Raw genomic sequence first — 22,555 nt, 5'->3', positions numbered from 1 at the left:
AGGGTTCTCCGGGAGGTCAGGAAAGGTGGCCTCGCGCGCCTCCTCCCGGCCTTTGGGGGGTCCGTCCGCGTGCCGTGCCCCCACCTGTTCGCTCCTCTGCTCGCCGCCCACCGCTCCCGCTCTGCTACACCGGCCACCGAACGCCCAGCCGGCGGGAGCCGACGCCGATGGCGTACGTCCTCGGGCGCGCGCACGCTCTTACGAAAGCTGGGGGCTTCGCGTCAGTCTCCCCGGCTGCGCGCCCCCGAGGCCACTGGGAGCGAAGCCAGGCAGGGTTGAGGGGGCGGTGTTCGTGGTCCTGGGCCCGCCCCCTTCCCAAGGCCCCAGCGAGTTACTCTGCTTCAGGGGCTCCCAGGCGGCCAGGGCGGCCTAGACTCTTGCTCACAGCCTGGGCGCGTAGACGTGGGGGCGTAGCCCGCGGCCTCGGGAACGCAGTCCGTACAAAGGGCAGATGCCTGCATAGGCGGGGCGCAGCCCGTGTACCAGGACTGGAGCCAGGATACTTTAAGCGTGTCACTCTGCAAGAATTCCCTCAACTCTCGTGGGCACTTTTATTCCATCCCATCTTCCCCAACACACACAGACTCAGGCGTCCGGGAGCCGTGGTTTATTCTGCAAGCAGCAGGGCTCGGGCGCAGGACCCCGAGGGCAGGCAGGAGGCCGCCGCGGGCGCGGGCGCGGGCACGAGGCTGAAGAGGACGCGGCTGCTTGCGCGGGGCGAGGGCGGCAGCGCAGCCTGCAGGGAGCTGAGCGCGGCCAGGTGCTGCTCCCGGGACAAGTCCCCGCGCAGGCCCAAGAGGGCGGAGACGTGGTCCTCGCTGCAGGGGCACCAAGGAGGCGTGTCAGCCCCGTCCTTCCCGCCCTCCGGCTTCTCCTCCCTTCTGGCCCCCAGTCCGCACCTCACGTCGGGAAATTGTTGCCGCAGGCCAGCCACCTCCAGGCCCAGCAGCGCGGGGTCGCGGAGGTTTAGCAGCTCCCTCAGGGCGAGCAGCACCGGCGCGCAGTGCGCGTTCTCCTCCAGGCCCTGAGCACGTCGGGGTAGGGTCTCGCGGCAGCCCTCGTCTCCCACCCAACCACTGAGACACGCCCGTCTGCCCACCCAAGAAGCTCTCACCAAACTGAGGAAAAGCTGCTGAAGCTGGGCAGCATCGTGCCGCAGGCGCTCGGCCGCCTGTGTCCTCTCGTCGGCTCCGCGGCACACCAGGCGGCCTTGCATCAGCGCGCTCAGGTACTGGAGCACCACGGCGCGCTCGGCCTCAGCCAGCAGCAGCTGCTGGGAGGCACTCAGGCGGGTGCAGGTCGCCTCTCACCCTCGCCGCCCCTTCCCCAGCCTTTTCCCCCAACGCACCTGAACTGTGGGGTTCCGCACGCGCCAGAAGTCCCGGCAGAAGCGCCCTGTCCGTTCACACACACTTTCCAGCAGCTCAGGGCTCGACAGCCATTGGCGCGAGGGCAGATCCGCGAACAGGGGCTGGGGAAATGATCCAGACCTGGCATTGCCTTGGAGACCCCCATACGTAGCTGTACCGCCACCTCTCCATCTGCTCCCATCCTGACCTGAAGGAGGCCTCACCTGGAGCTCCGCCTGCAGCGCCTCGAACACCAGGCGGTAGATCCTCCTCTGCAACTCGTCCAGCGCAGCTTCCACTGGAGCCAAGGCCCCCGAAGCCGCCCCGTCCAGCTGTAGGACAGACCCTGAGGAGCTGGACCGAGCAAAACTGCGGCTTCAGGACCAAGGCCAAGGCCCGCATGGCCCTCGGTGGCCCAGCCCCTCCGGCGCCACCTTGTGGGGCAAGTGTTTGACAGGAGGGAGCGAGAACAGCGGCTCCCTGCACTTCTGGTCCCAGGCATGGACCAGGGCTGGGAGGCGGGCGCTCGGCGAGCCACAAAGGACACAGCCCAGCGGGACCTGCCTCAAATTCGCGGTGCGACCTTGAGCAAAACATTCTTTCGGTTTCTGTTTCCTCATTCGTAAAGGAAGGGAACTATCCCAGTGAGGAGGGAGTAAAAAATCATCACTTGTTTTCCTTGCCCCCACCAAAAAGAACATACTACCCAAGAGGAAGGGAGTGTGTGTGTGTGTGTGTGTGTGTGTGTGTGTGTACACAGAACTGTAACCCCAGACATTACTGGCACAGAGTAGGGCCTTGAAATATTTGCTGGACGAATGAACAATTGACACCATGAGCCAGGCACGGTGGTGGGCACTTTACATCTTATCTCATGTGATTCTCAGAACATTCCATTAGTACCCACATAATACGAATGAGAAAAGTCAGATTCAGAGAGATTAGCTAACTCATCCAAGGTCACACAACTAGTAATTAGCAGAACTAGAATTGGAACCCCAGGGCAATGTGAGTCCAAAGTCTCTAGTGTCCTAGTGTGGGCTGAGCCCATACATAATAGGTACTCAATAGGGGGTTAGTGAAGGCGGGGTTCCCTGGGGGCCTTCTGGTACCTGAGTGCTGACTTGTGGTTGAGGGCGGCCAGTAGGTAGGGCACGTAATGAGGGGCCATTGATTTCCCCCTTAAGTGGTCTCGGGAGAATCGGATCAGAGCATCACTGAAGCTGCAATGGGCAGAGGTGGCTCCTGGACTTGCTGCTATGCTGGAACCCCCACAGCCCCAGTCCCTGGTACTCCTGTCCCACCTCCAAGATACCCAAGTCCTTGTTTGAAAGAGCCCTTTCCCTGTGACATGTCTTATTCACTCAGAGCCCCTTTGGGCTGCCTGGGGAGCAGGGATAGGGATCAGGAATGGGTCAGTGCCTCAGCAGACCTCCTCAAGAATATGCCCAGTTCTGACAGTGCCATGCCGTGCACTCGCTGTTGCAGTGACTCACTGACCAGGCTGGCCACACGAATGTTCTCTTCCAGGATCTGCAGGCAGAAATGAGCAGCCATCGGCAAAGCCTCCCTCCTTCCTCTCCTCCCCACTGCCCCATGGAGGCTGCCTGCCTGTCTGGCCACTTCCCACCTACCTGCAGCACGATGGCTGGCATTGGTGAGTAATAGGAGCCAGACGGGTCTGTGTTGGGCCCCTGCTCCCGGCCCCACTCAGCTACCTCCCCATCCAGCACATTCTGCAGCCACTGAGACATACTTGCCTGGGGGGAGGGGCCAGGGGCAAAGGAATATAGCAAGGATCTGACCCTGCGGGAGATGGGTAGACGTTCCACTCTGCAGATAAAGGCCCACAGCAGATAAGTAGGACTTCTCTGGACCTGTGCCGCAACTACTCACCTGGATGTTGGCCACAAATGTTGCCTCCAGCTGCTCAATGTTCTCCAAGGTCAGAAGGGGCTCCAGCTGGGACACATCAGCCTCAGGCCCCAACTCCAGGCTCCCCATCATTTCCTGCCTGGAGATGGGTGGCCTGGTGTCACACCAAGCCACCAGGCCCCCAGCCTCTGATCCCCCATGGCCCGCTGCCCCAAAGGCACTGACCCCAGGTACACATGCAGTGCCCAGTGCAGCAAGGCGAAGGCATCCGCAGCTTCTAGCTCAGGCCCTGCAAGGAGGTTCTGCAGGCTGCGGCGCAAACCACTATGCAGCGTGTGGGCCCATAGCTGGACCACGTTGTACTGTGGCGGGCAGCAAGGCGCTACTAGTGCCTCAGCTGTGACCAACTCGACTGGCAGGGCCACTCGCAGAGCCTCCAGCCACCCTGGTAGGGCCCCTGGTGCAGGCAGCAGAGGTGACCCAAAGTGGGCCCGCTCCAGGCCCTCCTGTAGTGCCCTCAGACAGCGCTGACGCCAGTCCCGGGGGACCTGGCCCAGGGGGGTTGTTCGTCCAGTCTCCACCTCCGCCACACGCACAGCAGCCACCAGCAGGGCTGGGTCCTCCCGTGCCAGCTTCCCTGCGGTCCCTGCAGCTGCTTCCACAGCCTGGCCCAGTGCCTCGAACAGAAGGTCCAGCCCCTGGAAGACTGGCAACTCCAGGCCCCCCAGGGGTGCCCACGTATCCTCTCGCAGCTGCTCCAGCTCTCGAAGGCTCACATATGCCTCCAAGAATTGTTGGCCATCAATCAGAGTCTGTGTGTGGGCCACTGCAGCCGGCACTAACGAGAGTGAAAAGGAGACAGCCCTGGGTCTCAGCCTTCCCACCGCCTCAATGTGCACAGCAGGGGATACTGAGGCCCAGGGCTGGGGTGATGTATAAAATATTTAACAACCAGTAGAGTAAGCTGGGCACAGTGGCTCATGCCTGTAATCCCAGCACTTTGGGAGGCCAAGGTGGGTGAATCACTTGAAGTCAGGAGTTTGAGACCAGGCTGGCCAACATGGTGAAAGCCCATCTCTACTAAAAATATGAAAATTAGCCAGGCATGGTGGCACATGCCTGTAATCCCAGCTACTTGGGAGGCTGAGGCAGGAGGATTGCTTGAACCTGTGATGTGGAGGTTGCAGTGAGCCGAGATCACACCACTGCACTCCAGCCTGGGCGACAGAGTGAGACTCTGTCTCAAAAACAAAACAAAAAACCATAAATAAATAAATAAATAAAATAACCAGTAGAGTACTGGCCAATCTAAGAAGATCTTGGCAATGTCCTAGAGACCTGGTAAGCCAGAGGTCAACCCATGAGCTCATGGAATATGAGGAAGCTGAGGATCTTGGAGGGAAGGCAGAGGAAATCGGGGGGTCCTGCCAGTACTCGCTCAGCCACTCTGTTAGGGAAGAGTTTCAGTATACTGATAACCAGGTGGCCAGAGTCACGTGACTGGGTGTCCCTCCTGACTCAAGCATCCCACATGTGGGATAATCCCAGGATGAGCTGATTTGCACCCTGCCTCATAGGCCATGGGAAGCCCAGGGTACTGTCTGGGAGGTCCCTGGTGTGCTCCTCTATGCAGTTCTCCATCTAGTGCCCCAGCCCCTTGATTAGGGATGGGTGTTTGCGGGCTGACTATTGGAGGCTGAGGCCCAGGGTCCCCTGCACGCTCACCTGCCCGCAGCCGAGGCAGCAAGTGAGACAGGGCCTGCAGTTGCTTGTGCTGGGCAACCCGCTCCCGCAGGGGCTCTAGAGTCTGTAAGGCCTGGGACATGCCCTGGAGCAACCCACGGGCCTGGCTCAGGGCCTCCCGGGTTCCCTGCACCACCTCAATGGCCCGGGCCAGCTGCCACACACCAGTCTGCACGCCTTCCAGGTATGACTGCACCACTGACTGTGGAAAGATGGAGCCAGTGAGGCTGGGCCAGCCCTGCAGCACAGTCCCAGTACCCGCACCCCCTGCCCCATGCCCACCTTGAGGCGTGCTTCCAGGGAGCAGGTACGCTGCACCTCGCGGCTGCGGTACTGGCCTAGCCTGGCCAGCTGCTCCGGCCGGTAGAAGATGCCTGAGGCCCACTTGAGCGCTGCACCCCGGGCCAGCTGCTCTGCCCGCTCCTGCTCCGGCCACTCAGGCCCTGGGCAGGAATAACCTGGGCAGCCATGTAGTCAGGGAGGGAGGGCCCAACGCCCCCAGTCCCAGCTTTCTTATTTATTTATGTATTTATTTATTTATTTATTTATTTGTTGAGATGGAGTCTCGCTCTGTTGCCCAGGCTGGAGTGCAGTGGTGCAATTTCGGGTCCCTGTAACCTCTGCCTCCCGGGTTCAAGCAATTCTCCTGCCTCAGCCTCCCGAGGAGCTGGGATTACAGGCGCGTGCCATCACGCCCAGCTAGTTTTTGTATTTTTAGTAGAGACGGGGTTTCACTATGTTGGCCAGGTTGGTTTGGAGCTCCTGACCTCAGGTCATCTGCCCATCTCGACCTCCCAAAGTGTTGGAATTACAGGCATGAACCACTGAGCCCAGCCAGTCCCATCTTTGTTGCCATCATTCCTCCCCCAGTCCACCCAAAAGGTTCATACCAGGGGACAACGCCAGCTGCATCTCATCCTTGGCTGCTGAGTCCATTGCAGGCCTGGAGGAGCCAGAGCTGAGGTGGGCCCGGGGCAAGCAGGCAGAGTAGATGCCCTGTGAGCTGCTGCCTCTGTCTAAGCCCTTCTGAGAGGAGGAAGGAGGTTCTTCCCGGCCCCCTCAGGAAGTGAGAGGGAGGGGGTGTGATGCGGAGGGCACCTGGGAGGCTTTGCCTGCTACGTTTCCCAGTTGTGACCCTGCAGATGTCAAGCGAGACAGGGTGGGCACAGGTCTCCACTGGTCCCTGGTCCTGCTCTGAGCTGCACAGGACAGTTTGGTACAGAACTTACCAGATTTGATCAGGCATCCAGTTCTCCCTCCACAAATGACCTTGGCCTTGAGAACAGCCTTCTCACCAATGCAGCTGGGCACGCCTGCCACTTGCTCACAGGGCCTGGGCGACTCCAGCTGACTCCAGCGTGCAGCTGAATTCCGCTCCCCAAGGAAGTCTCTCTCCCACTCCCCAGCCCAGAAGCCCCTTCGTCCCACCAAGGCTCCTCCCTCCCCAAGGCCATCGACAGAAAGGAAGGAAGCTGAGTTGCTGGCATTTTATTCCCAACAGGAAAGAGTGTCTGCACGGAGGGTGGGGACGGCTGGGCGACACTTCCCTGAGGGGCGGGGGGGTGGGGTGTACGTGTACTCAACCAGTCTTGACCAGCCTACCCAGAACCTCTTAGTGCTCAGGAGAGGAGACAGGGATTTGCTAGACTTGGCCTCAACCTGGGGTGGTGGGCAGAGTGTGCAGATATGGACGAAGACAACATCAACAGCACAGGATGATTGGCCGGCCTCTGAGGAGGATGTGTACCTCTGCGGAGGAGTGAGAGGTGGCAGGCTGTTGTGAAGAGGGGTGTGGTGGGGGGGTGGCAGGAGAGGGTCATGAAAGCTGTGTTTATCTTTTTTTAGACAGGGTCTCGATCTGTCACCAAGGCTGGAGTACAGTGGCACCATCATAGCTCACTGCAGCCTTCTGGGCTCAGGCGATCTGCCTGCCTCAGCCTCCCAAAGTGTTGGGATTACAGGCGTGAGTCACCGCAAATGGGCAGCTGTGTTTATCTTGAGAGTTATAGGGAGCCAGGGAAGGGACTATAAGGTGATAATAATTTAGTGGATGTTCAGTCCACCACCCAAATCCACCCTTCAGGACAGAAGCGCTCATTCTCCAGCTGCCAGGAGTGTAGGCTACTGAGATCACACCACTGAGTCTCTCAGGCAATATTGGGGTGCAAAAGCATGGTACCATCGTGTGAACATGAACCCTTCAGAAGTGCTACCCCAATTTCAGAGATCCTAGTGGGATAGGCTGAGGCCTATAATTACATCTGCCCAGTTCTGCTTGTCTTACTCCCTTAAAGGTGTGGATCCTGACCAGGTGCAATGGCTCACACCTGTCATCCCAGCATTGTGGGAGGCTGAGGTGGAAGGATCGCTTGAGCCCACGAGTTCGAGACTAGCCTGGGCAATATAGTGAGACCCTCATCTCTAAAAAACTAAAAATAAATGAGCCGGGCATGGTGGTGCATGCCTGTGGTCCCAGCTACTTGGGAGGCTGAGGTGGGAGAATCGCTTGGGCCCAGGAAGCTGAGATGGCATTGATCTTGCCACTGCACTCTGTCCTGGGCAACAGAGTGAGACCCTGTCTCAAAAAAAAAGTGTGGATCCCCCACAAACTTGCTGCAAAACCCTGTCTCGAGTCCCATGTCCCAGAGAACCTGACCTAAAAGAAACAGTAATAAATAGTAACAATGTTAAAAGTAACAAAATGACCCTATCAAACATTCCTACATGCCAGGAATGACTCTGAGTGCTTTACTGATATTTACACATAGGTAAACAACGTTTGCATTGGCTGAAGTGTTCATAACCCCATAGTCTCTGAGCACTGTAGTGTGAGGACAAGATGAGCGAAAGATGAGGCTAGGACCATGGATGGAACGAGGTGGACAAGGTAGATATAGTTAGTGCTTGCTCTTTGGCAGGAAGTGAGGGATAGGAATAGATGGAGTGACCCCAAGACAGTAGGGCAGCCTTTAGGAACAGGTTTGATGTGGCAGTAAAATGAGTTTGAAATATATAAAAGAATAAATAAAGAGAAAAAAATTGAAAAGGAACGGGTTTGAGGGAACAGATTGGATTAGTCAGGTAGTGTGGTCTCCTCTCCCAAGATGGGGATTGGGCAGAGTTAGTGATGTTGGGGCAGATTGGCAAGGAAAGTTCCAATGGCGTCCCTTTCTCTACTGCCAGGGCGGCCCACTAACGCCCTTCTCATTCCTCCCCAACTTCATCCCAACTCCCGGTCTACCCAGGTAGTTTTCGTCTTATTCGGAGGCTGGACATTTGCTACTGGTCCCTGAAGTTTTGCGGCTGCACCCACAGACAGCAACAGCGCCACGTTCCCTGGAAGACGCACGGGGCGGAAGCGGAAGCAGTAAGCTGGCTCCGGCTGCCGGGCGGCCAGGAACGGAAGCGGAAGTGGCGGCGGCGCCGGCCTGGCCTGGCCTGGCTGCGGGGAGGCGGCGGGCGGGCGTGATGGCGGAGGCCGGGCCACAGGCGCCGCCGCCCCCGGGCACTCCAAGCCGGCACGAAAAGAGCCTGGGACTACTCACCACCAAGTTCGTGTCGCTTCTGCAAGAGGCCAAGGATGGCGTGCTTGACCTCAAGCTGGTGCGGCCCGGGCTAAGGGGCGACAAGGGAGGGTGGTGGACCAGGCCTGGGCCGGTAGCGGGAACCCCGGGGGCGGCCCAACTGGGTCCTCCGAGAGCCGGCCGCCATCGTGTGCTTTCTCACAGGAGAGAAGCCGGGGGATGCTTCATTCATTCGGCCGAGGCCATTGAGCTACAGCTATGGGCCAGGCTCGGGGCTGCAGGTGTTCGTCCTCGTGGCCCTTCCTGGCTGGCGAGGAGAAGAGCTGCCTATGGGACAGAGCTGCGGTCCTGAGCTGCAGTAGCGCCTGGGAGGCACTACAGGGTTGGAATCCAGGTTACTCCCTTCCCAGACCACGTCTCAGGGTGGCTGGGGGTACACCCGAGAGTGGGGCTGAGCATTCTCCACTCTCTCTGCCAGGCAGCTGACACCCTAGCTGTACGCCAGAAGCGGCGGATTTACGACATTACCAATGTTTTGGAAGGTATCGGGCTAATCGAGAAAAAGTCCAAGAACAGCATCCAGTGGAAGTGAGTGGGGATAGTGGGAGGGTAGTAGAGTGTCCCACCCAGAAATGTCGGGCGTGGGGTGGAGGGTGCCGAAGAAGGCAGGGGCCATGGAACCCAGAGTTCTCAGCAGTCCCTCTCAGCCCCACTCCCTGGGCTCAGGGGTGTGGGGCCTGGCTGCAATACCCGGGAGATTGCCGACAAGCTGATTGAGCTCAAGGCAGAGATCGAGGAGCTGCAGCAGCGGGAGCAAGAACTAGACCAGCACAAGGTGTGGGTGCAGCAGAGCATCCGGAACGTCACAGAGGACGTGCAAAACAGCTGATATCCTCCTGGCGGTCCCTGCTGGGGGGAGTGGGCAAGGGGCCCTCTGGTTCAACTTGCCCTGGGCCCTGTTCCTCTTGGGAGCTTGTCTTGTAGCCCCTGGCCATGGCCCAGCCTCAGGCTCCCTCCTCACAGCCCCTCCCCTTCCACTCTTAGCCTGTGATCCCTCCCCCGGTGGACCTGAGTCCCTAGAACTTTCTCTGAGGGCCTGTGTGTCAGACCTTGGCTAAAGAATTGGGTCTTTTCTGTAGTCTGCCATCTGTCACCACAGGGCATCAGCCATTCTCCTTAACCCTCACACTTTGGCCTACGTCACTCATGAGGACATCTGCAGATGCTTTGCTGGTGAGCAGAGCCTGGGTAGGGGTGAGGGGGTGGGCTGGGCTCAGCCAAAGCGCTTGAGCACTGGGCTCAGTGTCTCAGGAGAGTTCTGTCTCTTAAGAGGGTTTCTGGGGCCTGCTCAGAGAGGAACCGGGCACGATAAGTCTTCTGTCTGAGTGTCACTGGGACCCTGTGGAGGTCTGCTATACCAAAAGGGTACAGGAATTCTGGAGTGGGTCCCTGGGTCTGTTTCCATCTGTACTGTTTCCTGAATTTGGCTTCTTGGGTATGATAGAGGCACAAGAGGGAGAGAGGATATGTGTGTATTTGCTTGTGTGCAGGCTCTTACATGCAGGGCATGGGGGTGCCGACTTCCAACTTGTTAGTTTAGTTGCATTGTGAATACAGGATATGTTCCTTTTTTTTTTTTTTTTTTTTTTAAAGAGACGGGGTCATGCTATGTTGCCCAGGCTGGTCTTGAACTCCTGAGCTCAAGCTGTCTTCCCGCCTCAACCCCCTAAAGTGCTGGGATTATAGGTGTGAGCCACTGTGCCCCGCCGATGTGTTTCTTCTCCATCTTGTATCCCCCTGACTGGTCATGGGAAAGGGATGTTGGCCTTGGCTAGAACACCTTCACCTAGGGATCAGCCATCGGTAGAGGAATGAGGCCAGTGATCTTTCACTCCACATACCTGAACCCAGATTTCCTGGTTACTGACCCTGGCCTCTCAGGAAGAGAAGAGGTTTAGCTCTGCCCGGCCACTGTGGGGGATGGGTGAGGCCCACTGTTTAGTTCCTCAGGGACCATGATCTCCTGTCTTGCTCCAAAAGGCAGGCACCTCTGTTCCCAGCTCAGATTGAGCCCATGGGCTCTGACCCATTCTCCATGTCATTCTAGGAGATACCCTCTTGGCCATCCGGGCCCCATCAGGCACCAGCCTGGAGGTGCCCATCCCAGAGGTGGGTGCTTAGCCCAGGCAGGCGGGGTCAGCTGAGGGCGGGTGCTGGCTGTGGAGCCTGATAAGTCCTGGGTGGGGCAAGTAGGGGGAGGCCTGGAGTTTGGGGTTATAATCTAGGAGGATGGGCATCCTGGGTGGGAGAGGACACTGTGGTCCTGACCCAGAGTCGGGCAGGAGCCAAGCCTGCTTCCAATTCTACCCATCTCCCATCCCTTACCACCCATCTCTAGGGTCTCAATGGGCAGAAGAAGTACCAGATTCACCTGAAGAGTGTGAGTGGTCCCATTGAGGTTCTGCTGGTGAACAAGGAGGCATGGAGCTCACCTCCTGTGGCTGTGCCTGTGCCACCACCTGAAGATCTGCTCCAGAGCCCACCCGCTGTTTCTACACCTCCACCTCTGCCCAAGCCTGCCCTAGCCCAGTCCCAGGAAGCCCCACGTCCAAATAGTCCTCAGCTCACTCCCACTGCTGTCCCTGGCAGTGCAGAAGTCCAGGGAATGGCTGGCCCAGCAGCTGAGATCACAGGTGAGGCACCATGGGAGCTTGTGACAGAGGCCCAAGAGGCAGTATCTCTGTGTTGTGGAACACCACGCTCAGAGTTGGAAGAGACTCTTCAGGTTGGGGATTGTCCTTTTCCTGACCACCTAGCCTTCCCTTGCTATGGTAATGAATGAGCCTTTTTTGTTTTTGTTTTTGTTTTTTGAGACGGAGTCTCACTGTGTCCCCCAGGCTGGAGTGTACAATGGTGCAGTTTTGGCTTGCTGCAACCTCCGCCTCCCAAGCTCAAGAAATTTTCCTGCCTTAGCCTCCCGAGTAGCTGGGATTACAGGCGCCCACCATGCGCAGCTAATTCTTGTACTTCTAGTAGAGACGGGGTTTCACCATGTTGGCCAGGCTGGTTTCGAACTCCTGACCTCAAATGATCTGCCTTCCTCGGCCTCCCGTAGTGCTGGGATTACAGGCTTGAACCACCATGCCTGCCTGAATGGGCCCTTTTTAACAGGGAACCTCTGACTGTGGGAAGAGCCATTGCTGGTGGCAGTTTTCTCCCCCAGATCCACATCCACTGGTGTCTCAATTGCCCTGGTATCCCATCTTGAAGTATGGCCACAGCAGACATGTTGACCACGAGTCTCCTGTAGGTCTTGTGTCCCTGCCTCCTGTAGTGACTAATTTCAGGTTACTACCTCTGGGATGACTGGCAATGCCTAATTCTCCTTGGGTCTGGGAACCAGGCTTGTGGTCCTCCTGTGTCTGGGTTCCAGCACAGCCAGTTTCAACGACCTCTTCCTGACCTTGTGTGACTGGGTTCGGGGGCTATCATTGTAGTGAGTGGCGGCCCTGGAACTGATAGCAAGGACAGTGGTGAGCTCAGTTCACTCCCACTGGGCCCAACAGCACTGGACACCCGGCCACTGCAGTCTTCTGCCCTGCTGGACAGCAGCAGCAGCAGCAGCAGCAGCAGCAACAGCAGCAGTTCATCTGGACCCAACCCTTCTACCTCCTTTGAGCCCATCAAGGCAGACCCCACAGGTGGTGAGTACCTGCCCCCTAGGGGCAGAGAGAGAGAGTCTAGCCTCAGTCCAGTCCTAGGTCAGAAACAGAATTGGGGATGGAACCCAGCTCTCCTGTCAACCCTGCTGGACACGAGAGCTCTCTGCCAGCACCTCTGGGTCAGTGCTGGTGCCCCCTCTAGCACCCCATCCTAGGTTAACACAGAACTCCCTGCCCTCTCTCAAGCCCTTTCCTGCCACCCCTTGGAGCACCGCCTCACTAATTGACACTTCTCTGTATCAGTCTCTCTCATCTTCTCTGTCTCCTTTCTGTCTGGACTCCCTGAAAAAGTAATCTCCATTAGTCTCCTAGTCACCTTTCAGGTTGCAGCAGTCACCCCCCCAGCCCCAGTGTTATAGCAGTGTTACTCTTGAGAAGCTGCCGAAGGCCTGCCAAGCCCAGCAGCCTCCAGCGTGTTTTGCTGGTGCTCTCTTGGTTCATGTCAATATTCTTTCCTCCTTTGGCATCATGATGCCAGCTCTTGGCTCTCCTATCTCACTGGCTTCTTGAATTCTTCCCTGGCGTGTCCTTAAACATTGCTCTTTTTGAGAGCTGTGTCCCATTCCACTCCTGGAGAGGGCTGCAGCTGTGGGTGAACGAATCCCCAGCCTCCGCCTGGCGTAGATCTTTTCCCGATCTGCACACTTCGGTGTCCGCCTGCCGTCCTGTGTACATCCAATGGACACTTTATTCCTGCGTGCCCTCGACTGAACTTAGTTTCCTCCCGAAGCTTGCTTTCCACCTCTGCGCACCCAGCTGTCAGCCCTAGTTATCCAGGCCTGACCCTTGGCTCTCACTCTAGTTCCAGTTCCTTATCCCTCCTCCTTCTGCTGCCCACCCCATGCCAACTAAGCAAGGTCTATCTCAGACGTCCCCTCCTATCCTCTGGTATCCTCAGCACTCAGGATGACCCCTGGCCACCTCTGTCCTGGATTCTTCAGCATCTTTCTCTTTACCCTGACTGACAGACTGATCTTTCTGAAATGCAGGCCTGACAGAAAAATGTGGCATTTCTCTGTTTGCAAAAGTACCTTTAATGGCTCCCTGAGGGCCACCAGATAAGATCTGAACTCCTGAGCCTGGCATGTGAAATCCCTCATAGTCCTCTCTGGTTGCATTTTCTTCTGCTTCCCCTGTGTCCTCCTGGCCAGAGGTTTGTAGTGGAGTCATCACCCTCTAGCGCCACCACCTCTTCCTGGTGACCTGACCCAGGGTCTGGTCTCTGAGTCTTGCACAGAGCAGGTGCTCAGCAAGGGTGGGACTGATGGGGTACCTTCTATCAGACAGGGGGTGCATGCTGAGCCCAGAAAGAGGCTTCTGTGGCTGTACCAATCACTGCAGTGGGCCTTTGGTATCCTGGGTTCAGCACTGAGGAATTCAGGTTTAGCAAGTGAGGCCAACAGACAGTGCCAGCTTGGCCTAGGCAGGGCCTACATCCCCTTAGCTGTGTGGAACCTCAGGGTGGGTGGTATAGGATCCGAGGAAGCCAGGGGGCTGTAGCGGGGCCAGGCTGGACCTCTGTGCCCTGAGCATGGCTTTCTTGTTTTTCAGTTTTGGAACTCCCCAAAGAGCTGTCAGAAATCTTTGATCCCACACGAGGTAGGCTGCTGCATTCCTCCCTGGGGCTAGGGGTAAGGGACACAGCTCATTGGGTCCTATGACTGTTTTCTTGCCCTTCTGAGGACCCTGTGGTGGCGCTTATGGTAACTGGGGCAAAGGGTGAAGTTCCTGATGGGCAGGTGGGGTTCCCTTTCCTGGGCTTTGGTGGGTGGAGAGGTGGGAGCTGGAATGTTAGTAACTGAGCTCCCTCCATTCCCAGAGTGCATGAGCTCGGAGCTGCTGGAGGAGTTGATGTCCTCAGAAGGTGGGTGGCCCTGGAAGGTGGGAGTGGGTGTGGGCAGGGGTTGGGCTGCTGCCAGGGGAGCCCTGGCCCAGGGCCTGAGACTAGTGCTCTCTGCAGTGTTTGCCCCGCTGCTCCGTCTTTCTCCACCCCCCGGCGACCATGATTATATCTACAACCTGGACGAGAGTGAAGGTGTCTGTGACCTCTTTGATGTGCCTGTTCTTAACCTCTGACTGACAGGGACATGCCCTGTGTGGCTGGGACCCAGACTGTCTGACCTGGGGGTTGCTTGGGGACCTCCCCCACCCGACCCTACACAGCTTGAGAGCCACAGACACCTGGCTTCTCTGGCCTTCCCTCACTGCACAGTTCTGGCCACAGCTCCCGCTCCTGTGCTGGCACTTCTGTGTTCGCAGAGCAGGGGAACGGGACTCAGCCCCCATCACCGTCGAGCCAAAGTGTTTGCTTCTCCCTTTCTGCGGCCTTCGCCAGCCCAGGCTCGGCTGCCACCCAGTGGCACAGAACCGAGGAGCTGCCATTGCCCCCCATAGGGCAGCTTGTCCAGCCTCAGTGTCTTGCTCCTGCCAGCTCCTTCCCCTAGGAGGGAAGGGTGGGGTGGAACTGGGCACGTGCCAGCACCACCCCTAGCTTCCTTTGCTGTCCCCCACCCCCTGACCCTCCAGCTCCTCCTGGCCCTCTCACATGCCCACTTCTGCTGGGCCTTTAGCCCTAGAACCTGCAGGTGGTGGGGGCGGCTACCAAGAAGGAACAGAGGTCTCTGGGGAGGAGTCTGGGTGGTCCAGCCCTGAGGATTGGCCCCACCTCCTGCTGCCCCATAACCCTCTCTTCATTTCCGCTTTTTCATTTACCCTCATTTAGAGCCATTTGCAGAGATTTAGAAAGATTTACAGTAACGAATGGATTCCTATATAAAGATTATTTTTATACTTTTTGCAGCAAAAGGAAATTGTAATATTTGTACAGTGTTCAAGTGAATAAAAACCATGCCTAAGGCTAGCTCTGATGTGGTTCTTTCGGGACCCTCCTTGGGACTGTGCTGGATTGGCAGTGTGATTGGGTGGGTCACCTTGCTGGAACTGGGGGTGGGGCGGCCTCCGGCAGCCTGCCCTCCCCGCCCCCACCTGCTGCACCTTGGTGTGAGGCGGGGCCAACTCGGCGGGGCGGGGCAGGCGGAGCCGTCCTACCTTCCTACACCCAGACTCCAACCCGGAACTAACCTCGGCTCCCTTGGGAAGGCCGCGTTGCATGGCCAGGAGCCGCAGTCTGGGCAGCGAGTGCGGGACACCGAGGTCAGGTCTCGGAAAGGGAAGACCTCTTCGTCCCTAGGGGCTCCAGGCCAGGTGCGCCCTTGGCCGTAGGTGCATCGTCTCCGGAAAGTGCAGGCGCCCACGTCCCGGCTGGACCATGGCGCCTCCGCGGAACGTGGTGAAGATTGCCATCCAGATGCGTGACGCCATCCCGCAGCTCATCCAGCTGGACCAGGTCACCCGGCTGGTCCCGCCTCCATCTGCCCCGCCGCCCCACCTCCCGGTAGCCCCCTGGCCCTCGGGGCAGCCCGCCCCACCCTTCCCCCCAGGCTCCTCCCCATCCCTCCCTGCCCAGGCCGTGAGAATGACCACTCCACTTGCAGGCGAAGCCCCTGGCCGCTGTGCTGAAGGAGGTGTGCGACGCGTGAGTGCTGCCGGGCCAGGGCCTGCGGAGGGCGGGAGGGCAGGAGGGGCGGCGCCCCCTGCCGGCCTCGCTGAGCCTCGTGCCCCGCAGGTGGAGCCTGACGCACTCTGAGCGCTACGCCCTGCAGTTTGCGGATGGGCACAGGAGATACATCACCGAGAATGTGAGTCCCCTCGCCCCAGCTCCACGCTCCGCCTTCCGACCCCTCCAACCCACCTGGCCCCGATAACTGTGGCTCTTCATCCCACTACCGGAGCGCGATCTTTTACTGACCCCCAGCCGCTCTCACTGACACCCCAGTTGATCAGTCCTCGGAGCCCTCCCTGACCTCGCTGCCTTTTCTGCTGTCTTCTCCAGAACCGCGCGGAGATCAAGAATGGCAGCATCCTGTGCCTCAGCACGGCCCCAGTAATGCCCCTCCCGTCCCGCCTTCCCCATCCCTGCCCCTTTGCCCCAGGTCCGGAGGCCCCCTGCCCCGGAGGCCCCCGCCCCAGCCGTACCTTGCGCCACCTAGTTGACTCCCGGGGCTGCACACTTCCAGGTCCCACCCTTACCATGCCCAGCCTCTTCACCTCTGCTCCTGCTCCGCTCCTGCCAGGACCTTGAGGCTGAGCAGCTCTTGGGTGGGCTGCAGAGTGACAGTCGTGAAGGGCGCCGGGACGCCCTGAGGCGCCTCGTTCCGCTGGCCTCGGACATGACCTTTGCCAGGGAGGTCATCAGCCGTAATGGGCTCCAGAGACTAGGCACCATCATTGAGGATGGGGACGAGTGAGCACAGGGATGTGTGGGCTGAGGGAGATGGTGGGGCTTTCTGGTCCTGGTCTGGTCCTGCTCAGCCCCAGATGTGCCCCCTCCAGCCTAGGAGAGGTGCTGGCCCTCAGCCTGAGGGCCTTCTCAGAGCTCATGGAGCACGGTGTGGTGTCCTGGGAGACACTGAACATCCCCTTTGTGAGGAAGGTGGGTGAGCTTTCCTAGGGCAGCGGGTGGGGGCAGTGGAGCAGTGGGGCAGTGGGGCAGTGGTAGACCCGGCCTTCCATGAGGGTGAGGTGGTGACACCCCCACCCCTTACAGGTGGTGTGCTACGTGAACATGAACCTCATGGATGCCTCCGTGCCACCCCTGGCCCTTGGGCTGCTGGAGAGTGTGACCTTGAGCAGCCCAGCCCTGGGCCAGCTGGTCAAGAGCGAGGTGCCCCTGGATAGGCTGCTGGTGCACCTACAGGTGTAAGCCTCTGGGGCTGGGGTCCAGATGTGGGGAGCAGGGCTGGAGCCTGAATGTTCCACTGAGCCCTCTTCTTGCCATAGGATGAACCAGCAGCTGCAAACCAAGGCCATGGCCCTGCTGACAGCCTTGCTGCAGGGGGCCAGCCCTATGGAACGCAAGGTGAGTGTCGATCGGTGGCTAGATGGAGGCAGCACCCGGTGGGTGCTGCCCCACCCTGAAGCGAAATCCTCTAAGCCCCCTTTCTTTTTTCTTTTTTTTTTTGAGATGGAGTCTTGCTCTGTCGCCCAGGCTGGAGTGCAGTGAAGCGATCTTGGCTAACTGCAAGCTCTGCCTCCCAGGTTCACACCATTCTCCTGCCTCAGCCTCCTGAGTAGCTGGGACTACAGGCGCGCACCACCATGCCCAGCTGATTTTTTTTTTTTTTCTTTTAGTAGAGACAGGGTTTCACTGTGTTAGCCAGAGTCTCCATCTCCTGACCTCATGATCCGCCCGCCTCGGCCTCCCAAAGTGCTGGGATTACAGGCGTGAGCCACTGCGCCCGGCCTAAGCCCCCTTTCTTTCTACCCCCTCAGCACATGCTTGACTATCTTTGGCAGAGGAACCTTCGCCAGTTCATCTATAAGGTAGGAAGTGGTGGGCCAGGGGGACCTCTCCGGCCCTCCCTCCCCGTGAGCCCTCGCTCACACCAGGGACTGGCTGTCCTGCAGAACATCATCCACAGTGCAGCACCAATGGGCGACGAGATGGCTCACCACCTGTACGTACTGCAGGCCCTCACGCTGGGGCTGCTGGAGTCGCGCATGCGGACGCCCCTGGACCCCTACAGCCAGGTGTGTGTCTTTGGTGAGGACAAGGCAGGGGGTGGCTTGGAGCTTGGCCTTGAATCTATAATCTTGATCCTCTCCCCCGCCACCCAACACTGACCCCAGGAGCAGCGGGAGCAGCTGCAGGTCCTGCGCCAGGCCGCCTTCGAGGTGGAAGGGGAGTCCTCGGGTGCCGGGCTGAGTGCTGACCGTCGCCGTTCCCTCTGTGCCCGAGAGTTCCGCAAACTGGGCTTCTCTGTGAGTATTCCCCCTACCCAACTCCCCACCCCTGCCTCAGCCCAGGGCTGTTGTTCCAGGGGGCCGTGGCCCTTCTTGAACTGCCTGTGCCCACCTCCCCCAGAACAGCAACCCAGCACAGGACCTGGAGCGCGTGCCCCCCGGTCTGCTGGCCCTGGACAACATGTTGTACTTCTCCAGAAATGCGCCCAGCGCGTATAGCCGGGTCGGTGACAGGGTAGGGTGGGGGGTGGCAGCATCCCCCAGGCAGGGTCCCCATGGGCTTAGCTGTGACTCCTTGCCCCATTCTCTGCCCCCCCAGTTTGTGTTGGAGAACAGCAGCCGCGAGGACAAGCACGAGTGCCCCTTTGCCCGGGGCAGCATCCAGCTAACGGTGCTGCTGTGTGAGCTGCTTCGCGTTGGGGAGCCCTGTGAGTGGCCTGGACTGGGCACAGCGTGGCCAAGAGCAGGGGACGGAAGGGCAGAGAGGGCCAGGGGCTGCATGCACTTTCTCCCTGAGCCCCTCCTGCCCCCCCACTCCAGGCTCTGAGACAGCCCAGGACTTCTCGCCCATGTTCTTTGGCCAAGACCAGAGCTTCCACGAGCTCTTCTGTGTGGGCATCCAGCTGTTGAATAAGACCTGGAAGGAGATGCGGGCTACACAGGAGGACTTCGACAAGGTGGGTGGGGTGGGAGCTGGGAGGCCTGGGCCAGGGCAGGGGGCTGATCTGGGTACAGAGCTTAGGCCCTGAGCTGAGCTTGGGCGGCCCCAGGTCATGCAGGTGGTGCGGGAGCAGCTGGCCCGCACTCTGGCCCTGAAGCCCACCTCCCTGGAGCTCTTCCGAACAAAGGTGAATGCACTCACTTATGGGGAGGTGCTGCGGCTGCGGCAGACTGAACGGCTGCACCAGGAGGGCACACTGGCTCCCCCTATACTGTGAGTTTTGGGGGATGGATCCTCAGTCCTAGCCCCACCTTCCCTGGTGCCCCCTGGGCTACTCCCCAGGTCAGATGTGCTCAGTGACACCCCTCTATCAGGGAGCTGCGGGAGAAGCTGAAGCCAGAGCTCATGGGCCTGATCCGCCAGCAGCGCTTGCTCCGCCTCTGTGAGGGGACGCTCTTCCGCAAGATCAGCAGCCGGCGGCGCCAGGGTCTCTGAGTGGGCATGAGCGGGGAGCAGAGGGCAGGCAGAGGGCGGCTGACTTGGCGTCAGGACCTCTCAGCACTCCGGCCCTCTTCCCTTTCTCCACACAGATAAGCTGTGGTTCTGCTGCCTGTCCCCCAACCACAAGCTGCTGCAGTACGGAGACATGGAGGAGGGCGCCAGCCCGCCTACCCTGGAGAGTCTGCCCGAGCAACGTAAGGCGGGCAGGGGCGGGGGCCAGACCCCAGACTGCCCTGGGCCCCGGTGCTGCCAGGGCTGCAGTGCTCAGCCCAGCCTTCTTCCTGCAGTCCCTGTGGCTGACATGAGGGCACTCCTGACAGGCAAGGACTGCCCCCATGTCCGGGAGAAGGGCTCCGGGAAGCAGAACAAGGTGGGTACAGTGGGCCGGGGGCTCCTTCCCGCCCGCCCCCGCCTTCCCTGTCCCCTGCTCAGTGTCTCCGCTCCCTTGCTTCCCCAGGACCTCTATGAGTTGGCCTTTTCCATCAGCTATGACCGTGGGGAGGAGGAGGCATACCTCAACTTCATTGCCCCCTCCAAGCGGGAGGTGAGTGTCCGCCAGGCTGAGGTCAGCAGGTGGGCAGGGCAGGGCAGGCAGATAGGCAGACCCTCACGGCTCTGTGCCACCCCCAGTTCTACCTGTGGACAGACGGGCTCAGTGCCTTGCTGGGCAGTCCCATGGGCAGCGAGCAGACACGGCTGGACCTGGAGCAGCTGCTGACCATGGAGACCAAGCTGCGTCTGCTGGAGCTGGAAAATGTGCCCATCCCCGAGCGGCCACCCCCTGTGCCCCCACCCCCCACCAACTTCAACTTCTGCTATGACTGCAGCATCGCTGAACCTTGACAGTGTGGCTGGCCACGGGCCACAGCTGCGGCCACTGCAGCAGCCATGAAGGGCAGTGGGTAGAGGAGTGCAGACACCCTGACCAGCAGAGATTGCTGCAGAAATAAAGTCTGCTTGGCTCTTGGGATATGTTGACCCAGCTCTGAACCTTGCGGGCTGAGCTTGTGACAGTGACAGTCTTCCCCTTCTGCCTTCAAACTTAGCTGGTGAATAAGATAGGGCATCAGGCCAGGCCACAAATTTTGACAGCTACGGTTGAGGGGCTGGTGTTCTGAAGGGGGTGGGGAGAGGCTGGGACTGCTGCCTTTCTCCAAGATGAGTCCTCAGCCTCCCTCCATGCTGGGCCTGCGGGGAGGGTTGGCCTGTGGTCTGGGGGTACCTGCCAAGGGAGAGGCTGAGCTGCCAGCCTGCTGCAGGAGAACTGGCAGGGTAGGAGGCACTGCCCCAAATGGATGCCTTCCTGGACAGTGTTAACAGGGGCGTAGTCTGGGAGCCATCTCCAGAAGGCTTCTGACAGTCTGACCTCAGTCCTCAAGCTTGCATGGCCCTGCGTGCTGTCCTTTGTGGGACTTGGAGGCCTCTGGTGAGAGGCATGAATAGAGAGAGGCAGAGAGGCAAGGTCAAGATCCCCATGCTGGTAGGAGGATGTGGGCTGATTCCAGGAAGAGCCACTTCTGTGCAGGAAGCCCCGGATTCTGATTAAAACCTAACTCAGGGCCGGGCTTGGCTGATGCCTGTAATCCCAGCACTGTGGGAGGCTGCGGCAGTCCGATCACCTGAGGTCAGGAGTTCAAGACCAGCCTGGGCAATATGGTGAAACCCCGTCTCTACTAAAAATATAAAAATTAGCTGGGTGTGGTGGCACACACCTGTAATCCCAGCTACTTGGGAGGCTGAGGCAGGAGAATCGCTTGAACCCAGGAGGCGGAGGTTGCACTGAGCTGAGATTGCACCACTGTACTCCAGCCTGAGCGACAGAATGAGACTCCATCTCAAAAAACAAATTAAAAACCTAACTCAGAACCATGGGTAGGGTGGAGGCCATAGACAGGCCAGAGCCCCTGGGGGCAGAAGCAGCGAGGAGTACTGGGCCCAGCTGGAGGTTTGGTCACAGGGGCAGAGGCTGTGATCACAGACCCCAAGCCCTTGAGGAAAGAAGAGCCTATCAGTCTGTGGAGCTCACAGGATAGGCTGAAGCCACCGCCCCTCAGACTTCTCCCTGCCATTCACCTCTTCTCTCCCCAGTGCCACCTCCAATATCTTTTTTTTCTTTTTCTTTTTCTTCTTTCTCTTTTTTTTTTTTTTTTTTTTTTTTGAGATAGTTTCACTCTTATTGCCCAGGCTGGAGTGCAATGGTGTGATCTTGGCTCACCGCAACCTCTGCCTCCCAGGTTCAAGCAATTCTCCTGCCTCAGCCTCCCAAGTAGCTGGGATTACAGGCATGGGCCACCACGCCTGGCTAAATTTTTTGTATTTAGTAGAGACAGGGTTTCACCATGTTAGTCAGGCTGGTCTCTAACTCCTGACCTCAAATGATCCACCCGCCTCGGCCTCCCAAAGTGCTGGGATTATACACATGAGCCACTGCACCTGGCTCCAATACTGTGTTTTGTTTTGTTTTTTGAGATGAAGTTTTGCTCTTGTTGCCCAGGCTGGAGTGCAATGGCACCATCTCGGCTCAGCATACCCTCTGCCTCCTGGGTTCAAGCGATTCTCCTACCTTAGCCTCCTGAGCAGCTGGGATTACAGGCATGTGCCACCACGCCCGGCTAATTTTGTAATTTTTGTAGAGAAGGGGTTTCTCCATGTTGGTCAGGCTGGTCTCGAACTCCCAACCTCAGGTGATCTGCCCACCTCGGCCTCCCAAAATGCTGCGATTACAGGCGTGAGCCACCGTGCCTGGCCCCAGTACTGTTTTTAACTGTTAACCATCAACCTGGCTGACCTTGAGAACTGATGAAACAGCACTTCCTTTGGAGAGTGTGCTGGAGGGCACTTGCTCCCCCTCCCCCAGCTAAGCTGCAGATCCTTGGGCATCCAGGGCCCACCATGCCCATGCCTAAGGACTTCCCACCACAAATGGAGCAGTCAGCCATTGTGTTACAGGTGGAAATGGGGGGCAGGGACCCCTGATGCTGTGGGCCTCCCTGTAACTGTCAATTATTCCTTCTTAATGTCTCCAGTCCCTTGTGCATGCCACCATCACAGCAACAGCCTCCTGACTTCTGGCCTCCTGTCTTGCACTTCCAATCCTCTCAATACCAGCTACCCCAACTGCTTTCTCTGACATAAATCTGATCATATACACACACAAACATCCCATATATTTGATGTCACCCTATCCATGTCCATGGGTTAATGGCCACAGTTTCCATGGCTGAGCCTGAGTTGAGCCAGGTAAGTCTCAGACATACCGTGGTTTAGCCCTTCCACCTGAGCACCTGTGGCTTGCAGGGTTCTGGATGCTTGGTCTGAGCTGGCATCCTCCCTGCCTAGACTACCCCCTCAGTGCCAGCTCTGGCCTGCCTGTGTGCA

At 58.6% G+C, this 22,555-nt stretch overlaps 3 protein-coding genes across 8 annotated transcripts; 2 read left to right on the top strand and 1 right to left on the bottom strand.

Moving 5' to 3' along the window:
- Positions 1-555: 555 nt before the first annotated feature.
- EXOC3L1 (exocyst complex component 3 like 1) lies at positions 556-5,903 on the bottom strand. Its single transcript, XM_030821774.1, has 13 exons — positions 5,858-5,903; positions 5,250-5,425; positions 4,950-5,169; positions 3,450-4,062; positions 3,246-3,363; positions 2,984-3,109; positions 2,782-2,882; positions 2,462-2,572; positions 1,574-1,703; positions 1,349-1,471; positions 1,115-1,270; positions 900-1,024; positions 556-818 (listed from the first exon to the last, which is right to left on the bottom strand). The coding sequence occupies exons 1-13, from the start codon at positions 5,901-5,903 to the stop codon at positions 608-610; spliced, it is 2,256 nt and encodes a 751-aa protein (XP_030677634.1). The 3' UTR covers positions 556-607.
- Positions 5,904-8,308: 2,405 nt separating this feature from the next.
- E2F4 (E2F transcription factor 4) lies at positions 8,309-15,073 on the top strand. 3 transcript variants are annotated; one of them, XM_030795543.1, is made up of 10 exons: positions 8,309-8,570; positions 8,970-9,079; positions 9,218-9,379; positions 9,681-9,724; positions 10,599-10,660; positions 10,890-11,184; positions 12,058-12,195; positions 13,765-13,812; positions 14,033-14,077; positions 14,174-15,073. In XM_030795543.1, the coding sequence occupies exons 1-10, from the start codon at positions 8,436-8,438 to the stop codon at positions 14,287-14,289; spliced, it is 1,155 nt and encodes a 384-aa protein (XP_030651403.1). In that variant the 5' UTR covers positions 8,309-8,435; the 3' UTR covers positions 14,290-15,073. The 3 variants fall into 3 exon arrangements, with proteins under 3 accessions (XP_030651403.1, XP_030651404.1, XP_003263049.2); XM_003263001.4 differs by having other exon boundaries at positions 8,325-8,570; positions 11,989-12,195; XM_030795544.1 differs by lacking the exon at positions 10,599-10,660 and having other exon boundaries at positions 8,323-8,570; positions 9,691-9,724; positions 11,989-12,195.
- Positions 15,074-15,163: 90 nt separating this feature from the next.
- On the top strand, positions 15,164-20,149 carry ELMO3 (engulfment and cell motility 3). 4 transcript variants are annotated; one of them, XM_030795527.1, is made up of 20 exons: positions 15,164-15,559; positions 15,708-15,748; positions 15,839-15,911; positions 16,106-16,156; positions 16,347-16,516; positions 16,606-16,705; positions 16,820-16,971; positions 17,053-17,131; positions 17,545-17,595; positions 17,680-17,802; positions 17,902-18,033; positions 18,137-18,238; positions 18,335-18,443; positions 18,556-18,692; positions 18,786-18,949; positions 19,051-19,163; positions 19,267-19,371; positions 19,465-19,547; positions 19,635-19,721; positions 19,808-20,149. In XM_030795527.1, the coding sequence occupies exons 1-20, from the start codon at positions 15,482-15,484 to the stop codon at positions 20,018-20,020; spliced, it is 2,163 nt and encodes a 720-aa protein (XP_030651387.1). In that variant the 5' UTR covers positions 15,164-15,481; the 3' UTR covers positions 20,021-20,149. The 4 variants fall into 4 exon arrangements, with proteins under 4 accessions (XP_030651387.1, XP_030651385.1, XP_030651386.1 ...); XM_030795525.1 differs by having other exon boundaries at positions 16,106-16,516; positions 17,545-17,802; positions 18,137-18,443; positions 19,267-19,721; XM_030795526.1 differs by having other exon boundaries at positions 15,164-15,911; positions 16,106-16,516; positions 17,545-17,802; positions 18,137-18,443; positions 19,267-19,721.
- Positions 20,150-22,555: the final 2,406 nt, after the last annotated feature.

This window comes from Nomascus leucogenys, chromosome 2 (assembly GCF_006542625.1).
Source record: "Nomascus leucogenys isolate Asia chromosome 2, Asia_NLE_v1, whole genome shotgun sequence".
NCBI classification, from domain to species: Eukaryota; Metazoa; Chordata; class Mammalia; order Primates; family Hylobatidae; genus Nomascus; species Nomascus leucogenys.
This window is presented reverse-complemented; position numbering and strand designations above follow the sequence as displayed.